At 30.9% G+C, this 16,666-nt stretch overlaps 1 protein-coding gene across 1 annotated transcript in view; it reads left to right on the top strand.

Annotated features, from left to right (window-relative positions):
- Positions 1-7,836: 7,836 nt before the first annotated feature.
- Positions 7,837-16,666, top strand: part of LOTGIDRAFT_155910 (hypothetical protein) — a gene marked incomplete at both ends in the record, with an annotated part of 29,909 nt that continues 21,079 nt past the window's right edge. Inside the window, 4 exons of the mRNA XM_009068415.1 lie at positions 7,837-7,860; positions 10,683-10,895; positions 12,368-12,423; positions 12,949-13,024. Coding sequence (XP_009066663.1) covers positions 7,837-7,860; positions 10,683-10,895; positions 12,368-12,423; positions 12,949-13,024 — 369 coding nt within the window. The remainder of the gene's footprint in view (positions 7,861-10,682; positions 10,896-12,367; positions 12,424-12,948; positions 13,025-16,666) is intronic.

Here is a 16,666-nt window from a genome sequence, read left to right as displayed (position 1 = left end):
GTAGCAATCAAAGCCATGAAAATATTTAAAGCAGAAGTTCAACAGTAGGCTTATCCCTTCTATGTTAACGTTTATGTATGTCATATTCCAAGAAAGCCTAATCCTATCTACAGAACTCCCATACCGGAATATGTTTCAAATTTAGAATTCTGAGACTGATAACTTGAGAAGTCGATAACTGTAAAATCATTGAAGATTTCAGACAGTTTTTATCGCAATTTTAATAAGACAGATTGTGGGAATGTTGAGATTTTGAGATACCTTTCACCTCACGGAGTTTATTAGTGATAAGTTATGTTGAACATGTAGTTGATATACAGGATAGTTGTATCGGTAAGGTGGAATCTGTTACAGCTGATATCTACAAACATGTTTCTCATTTCTTTCAGACAAACACTAACTTCCTCAGGTCAACAGTGCCACAATATAGGGTGTATATGGATTAAAAATAATGTTAGACTAGGTCCTACCGGGGTGGTTTTATTGAAATTTGGACTATACAAGTCGCCTATTCTGTTTTCATGTTGAATTGCTGAATATTGGAATAATTTGAAGAAAAAGAGAATCGTCCAATACCCAAGTGTTTTCGATCAATATTGTGTTCTTGGATTAATCTTTTCAGGTAATATTTCCAATCTCGTTTCAGATGCATAGATTTGTTCTGTATAAGACATTAATTAAAAGAAAAAAATTATTTAAAAAAAAGTTATAGTTGTTTAAGTCACCTCATTTATCGCCAATGAGCTATAATGTAAATTTTTTATTTATATCATCGATCATTTTAGACTGTAATACTTTACTTATAATATGTCTATTACTGGCATTAGGCACTCGGATACATATACAATATGCAAATAACTACACTGAGCTCAGAATCGATTTTTTTTCTCTCATTTCAATGCATGTTATTTGTCTCAGAATGTCTTTGGATCCATAGAAATATAAGGTTTGGTTACACAACATGTGCCTTTCAAAGCTGCAAGTCAAAGTCTGCAAGCAGACAGAATCCATGAGGTCTTTATGAATGGAGTTCAACAGCCACTTTGAATCACTCAAGATTGGCAAAGCCGTGCAGTGTCCAGGGAAAGAGTAGGCGTTTTCCTGTTCAGTGCACAGAATTCGCTGAAACGTGCAAGAAAGAACCACTTTGACAGAAGGTCTGAAAACTTGTCAGCTTTTTCGAACTATGTAAAAGTTGTAATACAATGTTTTTATACTTATGAAGATTAAAAACCTTGGCTATTTGCCACTGAACATGGTTATTTTCATTTCAACAATATTCATGTTGGTAGAACGAATTGTGTTAATTATATGAATACATTTGAATAATCAGATGGTGGTGTTATTTTAGTCAACAATACCTTGATATTGGGTGCGATGATCTATATAGCTCTCGTGTTTTAGACGGCATAATATACACAACAAAACTCATCACTCATCAATACATGGTGTATAATTATATAATTAGTGCTCACGAAAATAAGCGACAAATAGTTGAAATGCTTCGAAACACTCAGAGATAAGATAAGAATTATGTTTTGAAACAGTCTGCATATGGATTGATGTCGTCTTTAGTCGTGTTTTTAAGGTATATTTCAAAATCTCTTAGAGTAATAATTCTTATCAGATCAACTTATACCAGATCTTTTTAGTTTTATTGTTTATCTAAAGTTATGTTTTTGACAACAAGTTCGCGATTAAGATTGATGGTAGAATAGCCTGTATAGTTTTACTGGTATTTATTATTATATAATATTATTAATTAAACAGGATATATTATTCATATTAATTACTAGTATTCAATTCATTATCATTGACATTTCCTCGTCATGTTGGTGTTACTGGGAAATATTTGGTCGTCTGTGTTGATGCTGAACGTATGGGTATAATTTAAAAGTTATTGTGATCTCGTAATTCTGATAGACGTACTTGTCTCAATATGTATATGTATATATATATACATCTATTTGGACTGACATCCTAGTGATTATACCAATATACCAACATATTATTATATTCATTAACCTAAATATGACAAACAGTGTGAAGCCTTATACTTGTTATAGATGTAAATGTACGGAGTGAATTTACGGTATTCAGAAGACCTACTTGGAACTTGGATCGGACAAAAGCTCAGAAATAAGTATCTTCTGCATCTTGTTTCATGAAATAGTAATGTTTGCCTATACTCGTTATGTTACAAAAATACAAGTGTTAAACGGGATGTTTTTGGACAAATATCCATAGGAATACGAATGAATGCATGCATATTTGTATAATTAGATAGATCATATTGGTACCATGAAGAGAGTCTGTTGGATGTTCATAAACCTAAAAACCATTACTGATCACAATGTACCCAACATAAAGACCTTGTTACTAGACAAATTAACAACTGTTTCACAGATTCAAAGAAGAGTGTGATAGTGGAAGGACAATTTTAGAGCAGGGTTTATTTTCCTACCATCTAAACTCTTCAATATTTTATTGATATTACGTGATTTTTGTAATTAAAATCGATATCAGTGTTGCAAACGAGGGAAATTATGTTGGAGTCTTTGGAGTACCATAATTTAAAAGATAAATATGACCTAGGAATCATAACTATATCCTGTGGCTTGTATAATTTAGTTATTCCACAGAAATTAGTGATGTTCTATTATATTACTGTCTATCTAGCTTTACTGATCAATAATGAACCATTAGACTGGGACGTTATTCATTTATTCCATAAGAATTCGGCCATTACTATTCCTGGTTTTGGTATATAAGTAATACATAAGTTCCTGGTTTGGCGTGTATAAATAATTTAAATTGAACATTACGGTTTAATGTTTTGCGTTTAGATCTGCATGGAAACATAATAACATAGACAACTATACAGTACGTTATGTAATCAATGAAACCGTTCTTAAGTAAAGGATTATTCTATATATTAGTAAATGGGTAAGATGTCTTTAGTATAGTAATCCATCCTTTCATTTTACCCTCTGGATATAATGTATACATGTTAAGGTTATTCTGTACCAAAAAGTATAAGCTTACATTACTTGAGCATGTTGTATTGTCTGAAAATTTGTCACCAATAGTACGGCAAGAACTGAAAATACCTGATTCAAGATTCAAGTAACGTCGAACACCCTGGGGGTACCATCTACAATTGATAATGTGAAAATAGCAGGTCATTTCGTTCAGAAGCCTACTACCCTAGAGGCTGTATGTAAATAAAATAAATATATTATTTCAAAATATTAAACCTGTTTGTATTTTTAAATACAATGTTTGTAAAATTTAATAATAATAACCAGTATTTAGCCCACTGATTGTAGTTTTAATTAGTGATGATGTGTTTTAGTAAGTGATGATGTGTTTTAGTCAGCTGATGTGTTTTAATATTACTTGTATGAATACAGTGAACCTAGTTTACCTAGTTTAACAGTCTATAGAATGTACAACGAAGGTTGTTTTGTGATAGCTTCTCTATTATAAGTTCAAATTGGTGTTGAAGTAAACTACGGAAACACACCTATTTACTTTTACTTATATTTACTAGTAATACGTAATGAGGTGTTATACTGACATTTTATATTTATAATGTCAGATTCACAAAAACACACAATTTTCTTTTTTCAGTGAATAACATTTAAGAAGATGATGTGTGTTCAAATTTCACCACATTTTACCAATAATCTGATTATACAAATGTGCAATTCATTGGATATTTTTGGTAGCAAGTGCTCAGTTCTTTTATGATTATAAGAAATAACCCACCAAAATGTGTGCCTGGGGAGGAAAAGGAATGATGAACGTTGAAAGCTTGTTTAAAACTTTGTCGTCCAGTGTGTCAGCTAAATTCTGGGAATATTTTAAAGGCAATGAGGTATGTGAAATCAACTTTATGTCTATCTATCTACTATTCTATGTTAATGTGTTAATATTTTAAATAGGGTCTCTCAGCCATGAAATTAAAAGAAAGCAATTGAGCGAATCAACTAGCTTATATGATTTTTCTTTTCATTGATGTAATATGATTCATGCATAACGAACAATTAACCCCAATGGTCGTGGTGTTGAATAAAATAGGAAATCAAACAACCGTTAATTGTACAAATTACCTGCAGCTTCACAGTTTTTATAATTAACACTTATTGAGGATACAAACACTATCCCATTTATCACAAACAAATTTATAAACATATCATAGTTATCAGGAGTCAACAGTCACTAACGAGTCAATAAATGACCGAGAACTATTCAACAATGACCTATATGAAAGTCTTATAGATATTATCATGTCATGGTTATCACTATATACCATTAATTTACTATCACCAAGAGTGGCCACAATGAATTGTCCGATAACCTTAAAACATATTGGTAACAAGAGTCAATTAAGATATTGATAACTATAGACCTGTCACGAGTCACCTATGAATTAATTATAGTTATCACGAGTCACACATGACGTATTAACTTTTGAACAACATGGTTATAACGAGTCACCTTGAATTAACTGTAGACCTATCATAGTTTTCACGAGTCAGTGGTCACACATGTATTAATTATTATAGACCAACATGGATATAACTATAGACCTATCGTGGTTATCATGAGTCACACATGTATTGACTATTGACCTATCACGAGTCACCATGAATTAACTGTAGACCTATCATAGTTATAACGAGTCACACAAGTATTAACTAATACAGACCAACCTGGATATAACTATTGACCTATCATGGTTATCACGAGTCACACATGCATTAACTATTGACCTATCATGGTTATCAAAAGTCACCAATGAATTTACTATAGACCTAACATGGTTTATAAGGAGTCACCTTCTATGAATTACCTATTGACCTACATGATTATCACGAGATCACTGTGAAATAACTGTAGACCTAACATGGTTATAACGAGTCACCTATAAATATTAACCATAGACCTATCTTGGTTATCACGAGTCACCTATGAATATCAACGGTAGACCCACTTGGTTATCACGAGTCACCTCTATAAATTACCTATTGATCTACATGATTATAACGAGTCACTATGAATTACCTAGACCTATTGACCTACATGGCAACACCAGATGACCATGAATTAACTATAGATAGACCCATCATGATTATAATAAGTCACCTATGAATAACCTATAGATCTGCATGGATATCACGAAACATCTATCAAAATTATCACGAAGAAATTAACAGGTTTTTGTCATCAAAACTTGATACTTGCACTTGAAAACGAGATGATACCCGTCAAGAACTTTATTTTTGCGCTTTATTCAACGCTTCAAATCAGTGAAATATTGTTCGTTCATCACGTAATTCGAAAGCATTATCGGGAAATTGAAACAAACCAACTAAACAAAATCCGTCAGAAATTGTACAGCTGTAAGTTAGCATTCTTGATATACTTGATAAAATATTCAGGAAGCTAAACTGTCACAAAAGAATTCATTTACTTGACATGGTTTCAAACGTCAAATAAAGTCATTATTATATACTCATGCAATGAAGTTTTAATCTTATAATATTTACATCAAAGGTGTAAACATTTATTTAATAATGAATGACGCGCATCAACTCTTCCGATAGAAAACAAAACAGTGGAAGGTTTCTGGCAATGATCAGCTTTAAGTAAGCATTTATTGGGAACTAAATTGAATTAAGCATCAGTCAAAATCATTTGTGCATTTAATTAGAATTGCATGGATATAATGATTTTCAAAATCCCAGATTCTAAATTTTCTAGTACAGGCACATCATATCTAATAAAAGTCATAAAAGTTGCATTACAAAGACTTCGGACTCTTATTGACTTATCAGACAAAAAAGCTGTAGGCCTATACAGTTTCAGTCTCTTACTAATCTTTACTATGAAAAGTGTTGGGAAAATAGAATCCTCTAATACTTAAAAAAAAACAAACGGGAAGAGTGCCAATTTCAGGTCAAGGTTACAAGCATTCCAAAAGAAATAGCACTGTAAAATGTATGAATGGGGTAATCAAAATGTGCTCAGCATAACTGTCAAGAACTATAGTAATAAAAATATACAACGTTACATGAATAGTATATAATACCGATACGTATTTGTTATGTCGACAACACTTATTAACTTCTCTCAATATATCTTAGATAAAGATATGTTTTAACAATATACCAGATAATTCTAATGATTCGTACAGAAATAGACAGTTTTATCTTTTTATCATTGACTACAACAACTGATGTTTTGGCAGAGCGTCAGTTATTTAGAATATTCATAGAATACAGCTATACATGATGTCGTGTTTGCACCGAAACACTTTAGTCTATTGATTTTACCTACATGTTACAAATTACACATACCTAGCATAGCATAAGATATCGATTTTAAACATACTTTCAATAATAAAACGAGCAGCTTTTTCAGTTTGAATTAAAAAAAAAAACAACATTCTGCAGTGCAACGCCTTGAAAATCTATAAACTCTATCAGTATATAGCAAATAGTATCTAAAAAAAAGTGATATCTATTTTACAATATGTAACATGTTGAATTATTTCTGTTACTTTATATCAAAAATTGTATGAAAACCCGAAAGGGGCGTATCTAAAAAAATTCTTGAAAGGGGGGTGGGGGTAAAAAAAGAGACATAATTTTGACTTCAAAATAACATCTGCCATATGCGTGATATATATTTATATATACATATATATTATATAGGAATTTTGTTATTATTTTCATGGTCCATATTCAGTCGATCTTCTATCATGTCATTTGGAGGTTAATTTGTCTTCTCGGCTATAATAAACGATGTAAATGAGTAGGCATCAACCAACAACTGCAGTCTTAAGAATCCCATCTAAATTATACTTTTCCTTCCTTATTGCCTATAAACAAGATTTATGTTTTAAAGACAGGCTTATTACACTGATCAGTCATTCTTGACGGAAGTCATAAATAGAGGTGCTATAGCTATATTGGAACCTTATATACCATGGTGGTCTACCATGGTGGTCTTACAGATTCATGCAACATCGAAATGTACGATGGCTTTGAAATGCTATGTTATATTATTTATTGTGATATTGGAACTTCGGGCGCTTCGAAACGAAACTGCATAATCGACGAAAGTCCTCAATTTCGGGAAATCAAATACCTTTTCATGTGGAAAAAATTGTTTCAACTGGCTCAATCGTATCGTTTCTTGTGTTCTTGATTTGTAAACTGAGCTTTTAAAATAACGAAGGACCGGCCACTTCATTACAAATGTTGAGGATATCACACTTATTTTTTAAATTTGAAAGTTTAACGACTAACCATTGTAAGTTGACAACAAAAGGTGTGAACAAAGGAACTTAGCACCATTCATGATGCACGTTCTTTGTATCCTACACAATATACTAGGACAAGGCCTTACTAATCGTAAAAATGATATCGAAAAGACATACGTTTCTTATAAGAAAGTGTTATCGAATAATAGAAATTTAAGAAACTGGGAAATATATTCTAAACAAACATTTTATTATGTAGTTTGAGACAAAATCAACTTGAAAAAGAAAAGGTAAAAACTCGGTTTGGTCCATTCTTAATGAAGGGAGGTATTTTTCAAAGCACTCTATTATTCACTTTTTTGTGACCATTTAATAACAATTACGCAAATAATTTACAATATTTTGAAATACTTTAATTCATAGAAGTCCTGCCATGTATCAAACGTGTTCAAAATTGGTTTTGGTTTGCATAGTCTACGTCCTTCATCCCCGGGTGGGATTAGTCCACTATCGGTACTGAAACTTAACATGGCGATTGATGAGAGATAGAGAGTGTCGGAATAATGACAGAATTAAAAGCTTCTAAGGTTTGTTTACAATTATTGTCATAGTTCTATTTTTATGGTTATTACTGGTTTTAAAGTTACGGTTAATAATCCAGTAAAATTAAACAAATATTGCAGTATTAATTGCGAGAAATTTAAGTCATATTTCACAGAGATGAGAACTGGTACTGGTTTATTGTTAAATAAGGAACTTTCAATTCAGACGGTATAGGTTAATTGAAGCAAGAACTATGTTGCGATTGAGTGATTTTTACCACACACCGCTCGTCATCTATTTGTCTTTTGATAATAACTTCTACGATATCAACTGGTGGTTATTGATGTTATTCACCAGTTGGTTACAGAGCTTGTTATCTACCTCTCAATTCAGGATTAAAATATTTTTATAAATGATTGATCATACACTGATAGAATATGACATTTGCTTTGGAGTTGAAAACATGCCATATTTATAAGGTGAATTCACTCAATCTCATGAAGTGGTTTGAAATTTATGTACAGGTATTTGCATCACTAAATCAAAGATTGATATATAATTTTACACTTCAAAGCATAGGTACCGCTTAAAGGGTTTTCTCTTTTTGTTCCTCCAAAAAACAAACTTAGTACCAATTTTTGGAGCTTGTGCATCACAATTTTCTGATCATGTTAAAGTGTAGCCATCCAATTTTATGTGGCAGACTAGATATTCTAAAATAGGGATTATAATCCAATCTTTTCTTTATTGGATGTTACCTTTTTTAGTTGGTCCCAAATTCACACTGTATCCCTTTAAAAATTAAATTTCATTTCATACAGCTTACAATACTCAAGACAGAATCCATTTTTAAAAACAGAATTAGATCTATCAAATATTTCAGTTTGTAGCTGAATATTACAATTAGTCTGTTATCCTTGGATCTTCAACAGCAGAAGACTGTATATGCAAGTTTATCCGACTAAAACTTAAAAAACAGCTGATTATGTATTTTGGTGTTATGATAAACAATTTGATATAGTTTAATATTAGTTGAGTTCTAAAAGGACAGTTATGCCATTTTGAGGGTTGATTTGAGTGTTGAATATATGTAAATAGTCTTCAGAAATAATAGAAAAATGAAGAAATTCACATAATTCCTTTAAAAATACTTCAAACAAGGAATTTTACTCATTATTTCTATATAGCCTATGTCTTTTCTATATATCACAGAGTATCTTAAAATGACTTGACGAGGTGTCATTTTAACTTTCAAATGCGGATAATTCTGGGTACACATGGATTTGAAGGGTCAAATTTCGACTGTGAGCTTTTGAACAGTATTATTGATTGGCTTAGCTTAAATATTCCAGTTTCCTTTAAAGAAAAGTCAATATAAAATTCAATCCGAAACTATCTCATTAAATTTTAAAACAATTCATATATTATATAAAGAAATTTGCCAGTTAGCTATCTATATGCCCTTTGTTTAAGATATAGAACATGCATGTTTAAAAATATATGCATGATATAGTACATGTCAATATGACATTACAATATTCAATTCAATTTATTATTTCATAGTCTTATGTTACACATAATTGTTATTTATTTCCCATGTTTGACTATAAATTGAACATATTCTATTTTTATCATGTTTGAAATCTGATACATGCATGTTATAATGATGATACTCAGTTTTAATTATAATCATTATTTGAGAATATCCATTACAATAATTATTTTTCAAATCTCAAAACTTACTGACCTTATTCTCTATGGATATTGTTTAGATTCATTCATTTCAAAGTAGGGTTATGCAAGGATTGGTTAATTTAAAATAATGTGTAGTATACAATTGTTGCTGTCTGGTGTGGAAATATTGACTTTTTAGTATAAAAACATACAGCAGGGAATTGATAGTCAAGATACAGAAGTCTTGTTAAACCTTGATCCATTTTTTAGACAAACATTATAATGATTCAAATGAGGAGAGTGTCTTGATTCAGGGCAGTTACGTATTTGCTGCACATATTTATGCATATTGCTAGGCTATTACTTTACTACAGAAAAGTGCCTATGTGAGAAGTACAGTACAGCTATGTGCATCAAGTTTGATTTTTAGGAGTATGGTCTGTATTTGTTGCAGACTTTTTTCTGACATCAGAACAAAAATATAAAGTAGAAAATCATATATCAACATTTCCTTGGCCAATTTGATAACTTGTGGAATTATATTTGGGCACTTCTATTAGTTTAGTTGTGGATACAAAATTAAAAAAAAAAACTTTGAGACAGTGGATTGGAACAATATTAATGTTGATGTTGAATATTTATGAGTAATAATGAACATTAAAAGAATGAAATATTAAACATCTGTCTCATTATTATTGATTTTCACAGAAACGTTTATTACAAAACTAGTTACCTGTCAACAGGTGGAGGTTCTTATTGATTCAAGGGAGAGAAATCTATTATGACTAATATTATTCTGTCTTGACGAGTGTAACTGGATCAATTTTTCCATATGTAATCTGTGATTATCTGAATTAAGTGTCCAGTGGAGGTATAATCTTTTCTCACTTACTGCATTTTATGTACTATGAACATTGCACAGCTTTGTGTCTTTATTTTCATGGTTTGTGACCTGATATCTGAAATATATGACATCAACTTTATTCATTATGCTGTTAATTTTCATTCTGTTTTGTCACATCACCATTCATTCATTTGATCATGAAAATGTCAATAATGCTGTAGATATGACAACAGTATTGAGTTCTAGAAGAACAAGGCGTCAGATAGATGAATTGAGCTTTAAAAGCTAGTTCATAAAAAAAGAATAAGGCTACTGTTTCCCTTTAAGTGTGATGATTATGTATTACAGGTGGAGGAGACTGAGCCAGTAATAGAAGACAAAGACAATGATATTAGTGATCTATTAACGGAGGAATTAAGTTTGTATTATGGTGACATAACATCTATTGTAGTAAACCAAGTCTACAAAAATGTCTATAAAAGACTGTATGATGGAGACTATTACTTGTTTCGTCAGATGTGCTTAGAACCATATCTCAAATTATTGCAGAAAATTAAAAAGGTAAGTTTGCTCTTATTGTTTTCCATTTTCCATTACCAGTATTCCTTATAGGAATCCTTAAGTTTGACAGACCCTTGGATCAATTCCTGATAGCACCTCAGAATAGTATATTGTTGTTGATATGTGACCCCCCCATGGAACTTCTTAAAGATGGTTTTCCTTATTTTTAGTGACAAATTAAGCAAACTATTTGATTAATTGGGGTTTCTAATGAATTATTATTTATCCTTAATCATATCATTAATATGTTCTTATTGCATATAATTAAGAGTTTTAACCAAACATGAATGTACATGTATGTGCAGTCTGGATAAACAAAAAAAGACTTTTTGACCTTTCTTGATCGGTCCCTCAGTGGAATTCTGCTGGTAATTCTAATTTAGCTAATTGTGAATAAATTATGGAAATGTGAGACAAACTAGTATTTTTCTAAGTCATTAGAACACCTTCACTTTCTATTCATATAAGTATTAGCATTTTCATTTTCATAAATAAAAATAAGGGAACCCATTTTTAAATCTGCAACTGAGATTCCATTTAGTATACTTTTCTGTGATAGTCTAATTGTGTCCAGTTTGGATTATCATGTTTTGTCACATTTTGTAGAATGGAAAATATGTTTAATTCTTTGATAATCACAGATAGATATGTATTGAATATTGAATGGGTTTTATCTGTTATAAGAGAAGAAAATAGATAAAGTACTTCTTGAAAGTATTTAAAACATTTATCGCAAGTTTGATATCAGGTATTTTCAATTAATTTTACTTTGATAAAAAACAGAACTCAGAATTTTAGTTATGTTTTGTCTTGATAAGACTCCTCAAAGTTATAGAAGTTCTAGAAAGAAATGAATACTTAGTGATCAAATCTTCCAGAAATTTTGCAATTTTTATAAAAAAAAAAAAAAGATATAGATTTGATATATGATTTGATGTAACTGTTAAATTGATGTAACTGTTAAATATCCATAGTGATGTTATCACAGTTTAACTTCTACTAGTACCCAATATTCATTGTGGAATTAGCACTCTTTTAGTTATTTTCCTGCAAACCATTCCATTGACAGTAATTTATATGGTAGTATAAAATTGTAATAGTGTTTATCAGGCAATTTATTGATATAAGTGTAACAAACAGGTGTATGATGTAGATATAACTACTCTGCTCTGTATGATAACCTTTAAGATATAAACTTCTACATTAAGTAATGTACACTAGTGTATGGTGAGTTATAGAGTAGTTAAAGGTAGAAGTAAATTGTCTGAGTGGAAGAGAGTGAAAGGTGTATATACAATTAACAGGTCTGTTTACATTTTCACATTTACTTTAACAGTTGGCTTGATTCAACTTGTATAAGTATCTTACTCAATACGGTGTCATAGTGGCTACGTCTGTATGTCAACTCTTAAACATACAGTTTTATAGGTCTTCATTACTGATACAAATACATTATTTATCTCTTTACCCAGTCTACATTCTTCATCAGTTTTAAATGGATTAAATTTTATTCAGTGGCCATACAAAGGTAAGTCTGGATATTTTCAGCTTTGGTTTAATTTTTTCAACTTATTTTATTGAGGCCATCTTGAATTCTCACTTTTTCTTTTTCAATATGCCTTCATTATACTTAAAGGGCCTCTGTTTTCTTATGGTTTTCTAGGTATCTTTAGTAGAAGCATGATTACTCAGTAATGTAAAACCTGATAACAAAATGGCCATCAAAAGGTCAAACCCTCTTAAAACTAAACAAGAATTTTAAGTGTTAATGTGGGAAAGATTAAAGTGATACCTTGCAAAATTTTGTGCATTTCATATTTAAAAGATATTTAACAATGTCAGTGATTGGTACATTAGAAGATTGATTGTATGAACTGTGAACACTATTACTGAATATGTAAGCTAAAAAAATTCCTGTTTCTGAAACTTAGGTATGATTGGTCGAACAGATAGTGAAGATGCTCCTTTAAAGTTATGGAAATTTCATGTATTTAACCCTCTGATAAATAGTTGTTCTTGGTCTCTCTTTCTGTGATGAACTTTTACTTTCTAGGGGTTCATTCACTTCGAAAATGTTACACATCTCTGTGCAATACTGCACCATTTTTGTTACCTTGCTAGCAACAATAGTAAGTTGTTATCGGGCAGTTTTCACTAGATCAATAATTTTAATCTATATGTGTCTTTAAGGTTAAGATTTCACTCAATTTAAGGTGCTGAAGGGAGAATATATGTTATTTTAAGCTAAAGTTTCAGCTGTTTTAGTTATTAAATATATTATATTTCTCACATATTGGTGTCAATATTTCCACCTCAATTCACTCAGTTCTTTTCAATTGATTTTAAATTAGAACTTTGAAGTTAGTCGGTTGTTTATCTATGTATTTATCTGTAAGTTTGGTTATAGTTAGCTCTTTTATTGATTATAATATTAACAAGTATATTAAGCATGTTATCCAAGTTCAATAGTCCAATGTGTAATGGTTACTCTGTTAGTTTTACATGACAAAAGAGGGTGGTACATGCCCAATTCTTATTTGTTGTGTAGTTTATTGTATGGATAGTTTGATCTTGCATTATGTTTTTATAAATTTCAAACTTAATGCGTTGACTGAACCCTGAAATAAGCAACTTAATGAGTATGATTGAAGGCCATGGTTCGCCATTTGTGGGTGTTAATGTGAATCATGAATATATGTAAATAGTCTTCAGAAGTGATAGAACTACATGAAAATAGCACAATCCCCTCGAGTAAACCTCAAACTAGAGATTTCATTTTCTTTTTTATTTATGTCTTTTTCTATATATGGCAAAGTCTAAAATGTGGACACATAATGATTTGCAGCTCAAATTCTGATGGTGAGCTATTTTTTTGTCCCTTTAGATATATATTTTTGCACATGCTAACATTGTTTTTTTCCAATTCTTTATGCTCCATTTGTTATCAGTTTAATGCAATCAAAGTTAAAATTGTGTTATAAGTAGACTCTTTTAAGTCTCCTGTTGGCAAATATGAAATTAATGTGAAGTTGAATACACATGATGAAATGATAAAGTTTCTTGGTTGCAAGTCACTAGTGGAGAAGGGCATTCTCAGCCTACCTACCTACCTCTTAATTCAACTCTGACGGGTTTGCATGTCCTTTTGGAGAGTTTATTGTACCTAGGTCTGCAGGTGGATGTGGTGACTTCAAACATTTCCAGTCAGAACAGATTTTGGATGCTACAAGATGGCTAATTCTCAAGTCCTATCATTAGATGAAAGGTTATCTTCTCTTCTAATCAGCTTCAAATATTTCTTGGCAAATTAGGTTAGATAGTACCAGAAATAATAGATAGTACGAGTTAAATATTGATAGATATAGAGGTATATTTAGTACTTATATAAGTAATATTCCTACAGCTGTGACATTGATTTAAGTTTAAATCAATCAATATAAATTTGGTATATAGAATAAATAATCAGTTATATATCATTTAGAAACAGAAATTCTGAAGCAAATAACCACATATACTACATATACCTGACTAAAATTATCTTGTTAACTTCCTTTAATATTTTGAAAAAATATCCCCCACCAATCATGTAGATAGGTACAATACTCATGACAATCTGGAGGCTAATTAAATGCAATGATCTAGGTCTGTTTGGTACCATTTTTATGAAAAATTTTGTATCATATTTGTTTTGGCTTTGGAATGACTTGAGGTCTTTTGAGATACATGTTTATGCTGTTATAGATTTCATTTTCAGTACATGGACAGATTTTTTATCATGTTAATGCTTAGTTTCATATCCTGTTTTGTTCTGTAACTTAAGACAAAAAGTTTGGTAATTGCAGCTGTGAAAATATCAAAATATCACAATAACATGTCTGCTAATTTAATATAAAACTTATAATAATTGTGTTATGTTTAGATTATGATAATATGACAGATGCTATATATTTACCATGTAGATATAATTATATAAAGATAATACGAATGTGACCCTTAGGGAGTAAACATACTTGTATCACTTTATATTTCACATTTTTACTGCCTATGAGAAAGACTGAAATACTTCAAATGGCATCAAACATTTTCTTGTATTCAGAATTAGGGACTGGCTGTAGACCTACCACAGATGGTTACAGCGTTGGAATCTTTGCATAATGTCATTTTCTTTCTTACATCAAACAAATGGTGGTTGTCGGTTCCAATTTCAGTTGTTGTGTGAAAGTCTGAAAAAGGCATCTTCCTGATTATTCCTGTTGACTGTTTTGAACCTTAGTTGTCCTTGTAAATCTTTCTTTTGGTTCAGATCTAACTCAAAACTATTGTTATTGCTATTTGGATTCTCTAAAAGGGATGTTAAAATGGCAAACCCAGTCGCAGAAGGTGCTGAAGTACCGACTAGTGCTGGCACAATATATCGGTGAATCGATTTATCCCGATATGACCTAATGGTCATTACCTGGTCTGTTGTAATGTTGAAGATATAGAGTGCCAAGCCTAGAGAGTATCAATAACCACCCAGAAATCTTCCTTCAATAGTCTTCACACCTTATTTATATAGACTAAATAATCTGTACTTTTAACCTTTAATATACTATTTCTGATAGTCAATTAGTAACTTATAGTATGAACTAGTAACTTAAGAAAATGCTAGCTTGATATTCTCACAATCTTATTCTGGAAATCAAGTACCATGGAATAACTTAGTTTAGTCTTAGTAAAGCACCCATATCTCTTGTAAGAGAATTATTTCAAAATGTAATTCGTTGGTTAAGATAGCCATTTTTCACTTTTCAGAAAATAAGGGTTTGACTTTCCTAAATGAGGCATCAGGTGATTTTATTAAGAAATAAGAATCTAGAATGTGCCTTACAGTGGTTTCAAAGGTTGGCAATTGCCAGTAATGCTTCAGGCACTGAATGTTGTGTTGTTATATGAAAATACTTTAGCCTTTGGGACAAGTCATATGGATGCAAGTTCAAAATACTTCATCTTAACAAATACAGTAATCATTTAGATTTATACTTTATTGGCATTAGAGATGTTTAGTCTGTTAAAAAATTGACTTATTATGTGAGCTTCCATGTGGTTTGTGTAATAGCCTGGAGATATAACAACTAACAGTGGTTGTACTTGTTTTATACATTTACCAATACTTGTCTGACAGTATGATTAGTAAAAACTACCTGAGTCAGTAGAAAGGAAATAGCAATCTAGTGGACAACCTAGTAACAAACTACTTTAGATACAAATTAACAGTTTTCAGGTGAAACTTGACCAATATAACACCTAACTAATCACTTTGCAGACTAAAATCTACTATAAAGACAGACTGATTGAATTAATGAGATATCTGAAACTTAAACATGAAAGTCGAAAACATTTTTATCAGATATTGTAATCAGAAGGTAGTGAACATGATGACAGATTATCTTTTATAATATTCAACCTGCAGTATTCTTTGTGGTTTGAGGACTAAGATGTAGATTATGAATAAAAAATATATGTATATCTTTGCATAACTATAGAGTATTACTTCTAGAAAAACATATGATAGTGGATGCCCTATTTTTATGAACTTACCCAACGCTCTGTGATTTTCGCACAAGATAATTAAAAGTGAACTAAAAGGTCATCAGATTATTATGGGCACTAATTTAATTACCGATCAAAATACTAGTAAAGTTTGTACCTATTTGTTGATATAAACTTGTAGTGGTCGAGTTATTAAGATGTAGAGAGATATGAAAACTAATTTACTATGTGAACTCACT

Source organism: Lottia gigantea, assembly GCF_000327385.1.
Source record: "Lottia gigantea unplaced genomic scaffold LOTGIsca_9, whole genome shotgun sequence".
In the NCBI taxonomy this organism is placed as follows: Eukaryota; Metazoa; Mollusca; class Gastropoda; family Lottiidae; genus Lottia; species Lottia gigantea.
Note: the sequence above shows the minus strand (reverse complement) of the source record. Positions and strands in the feature narration are given on the sequence as shown.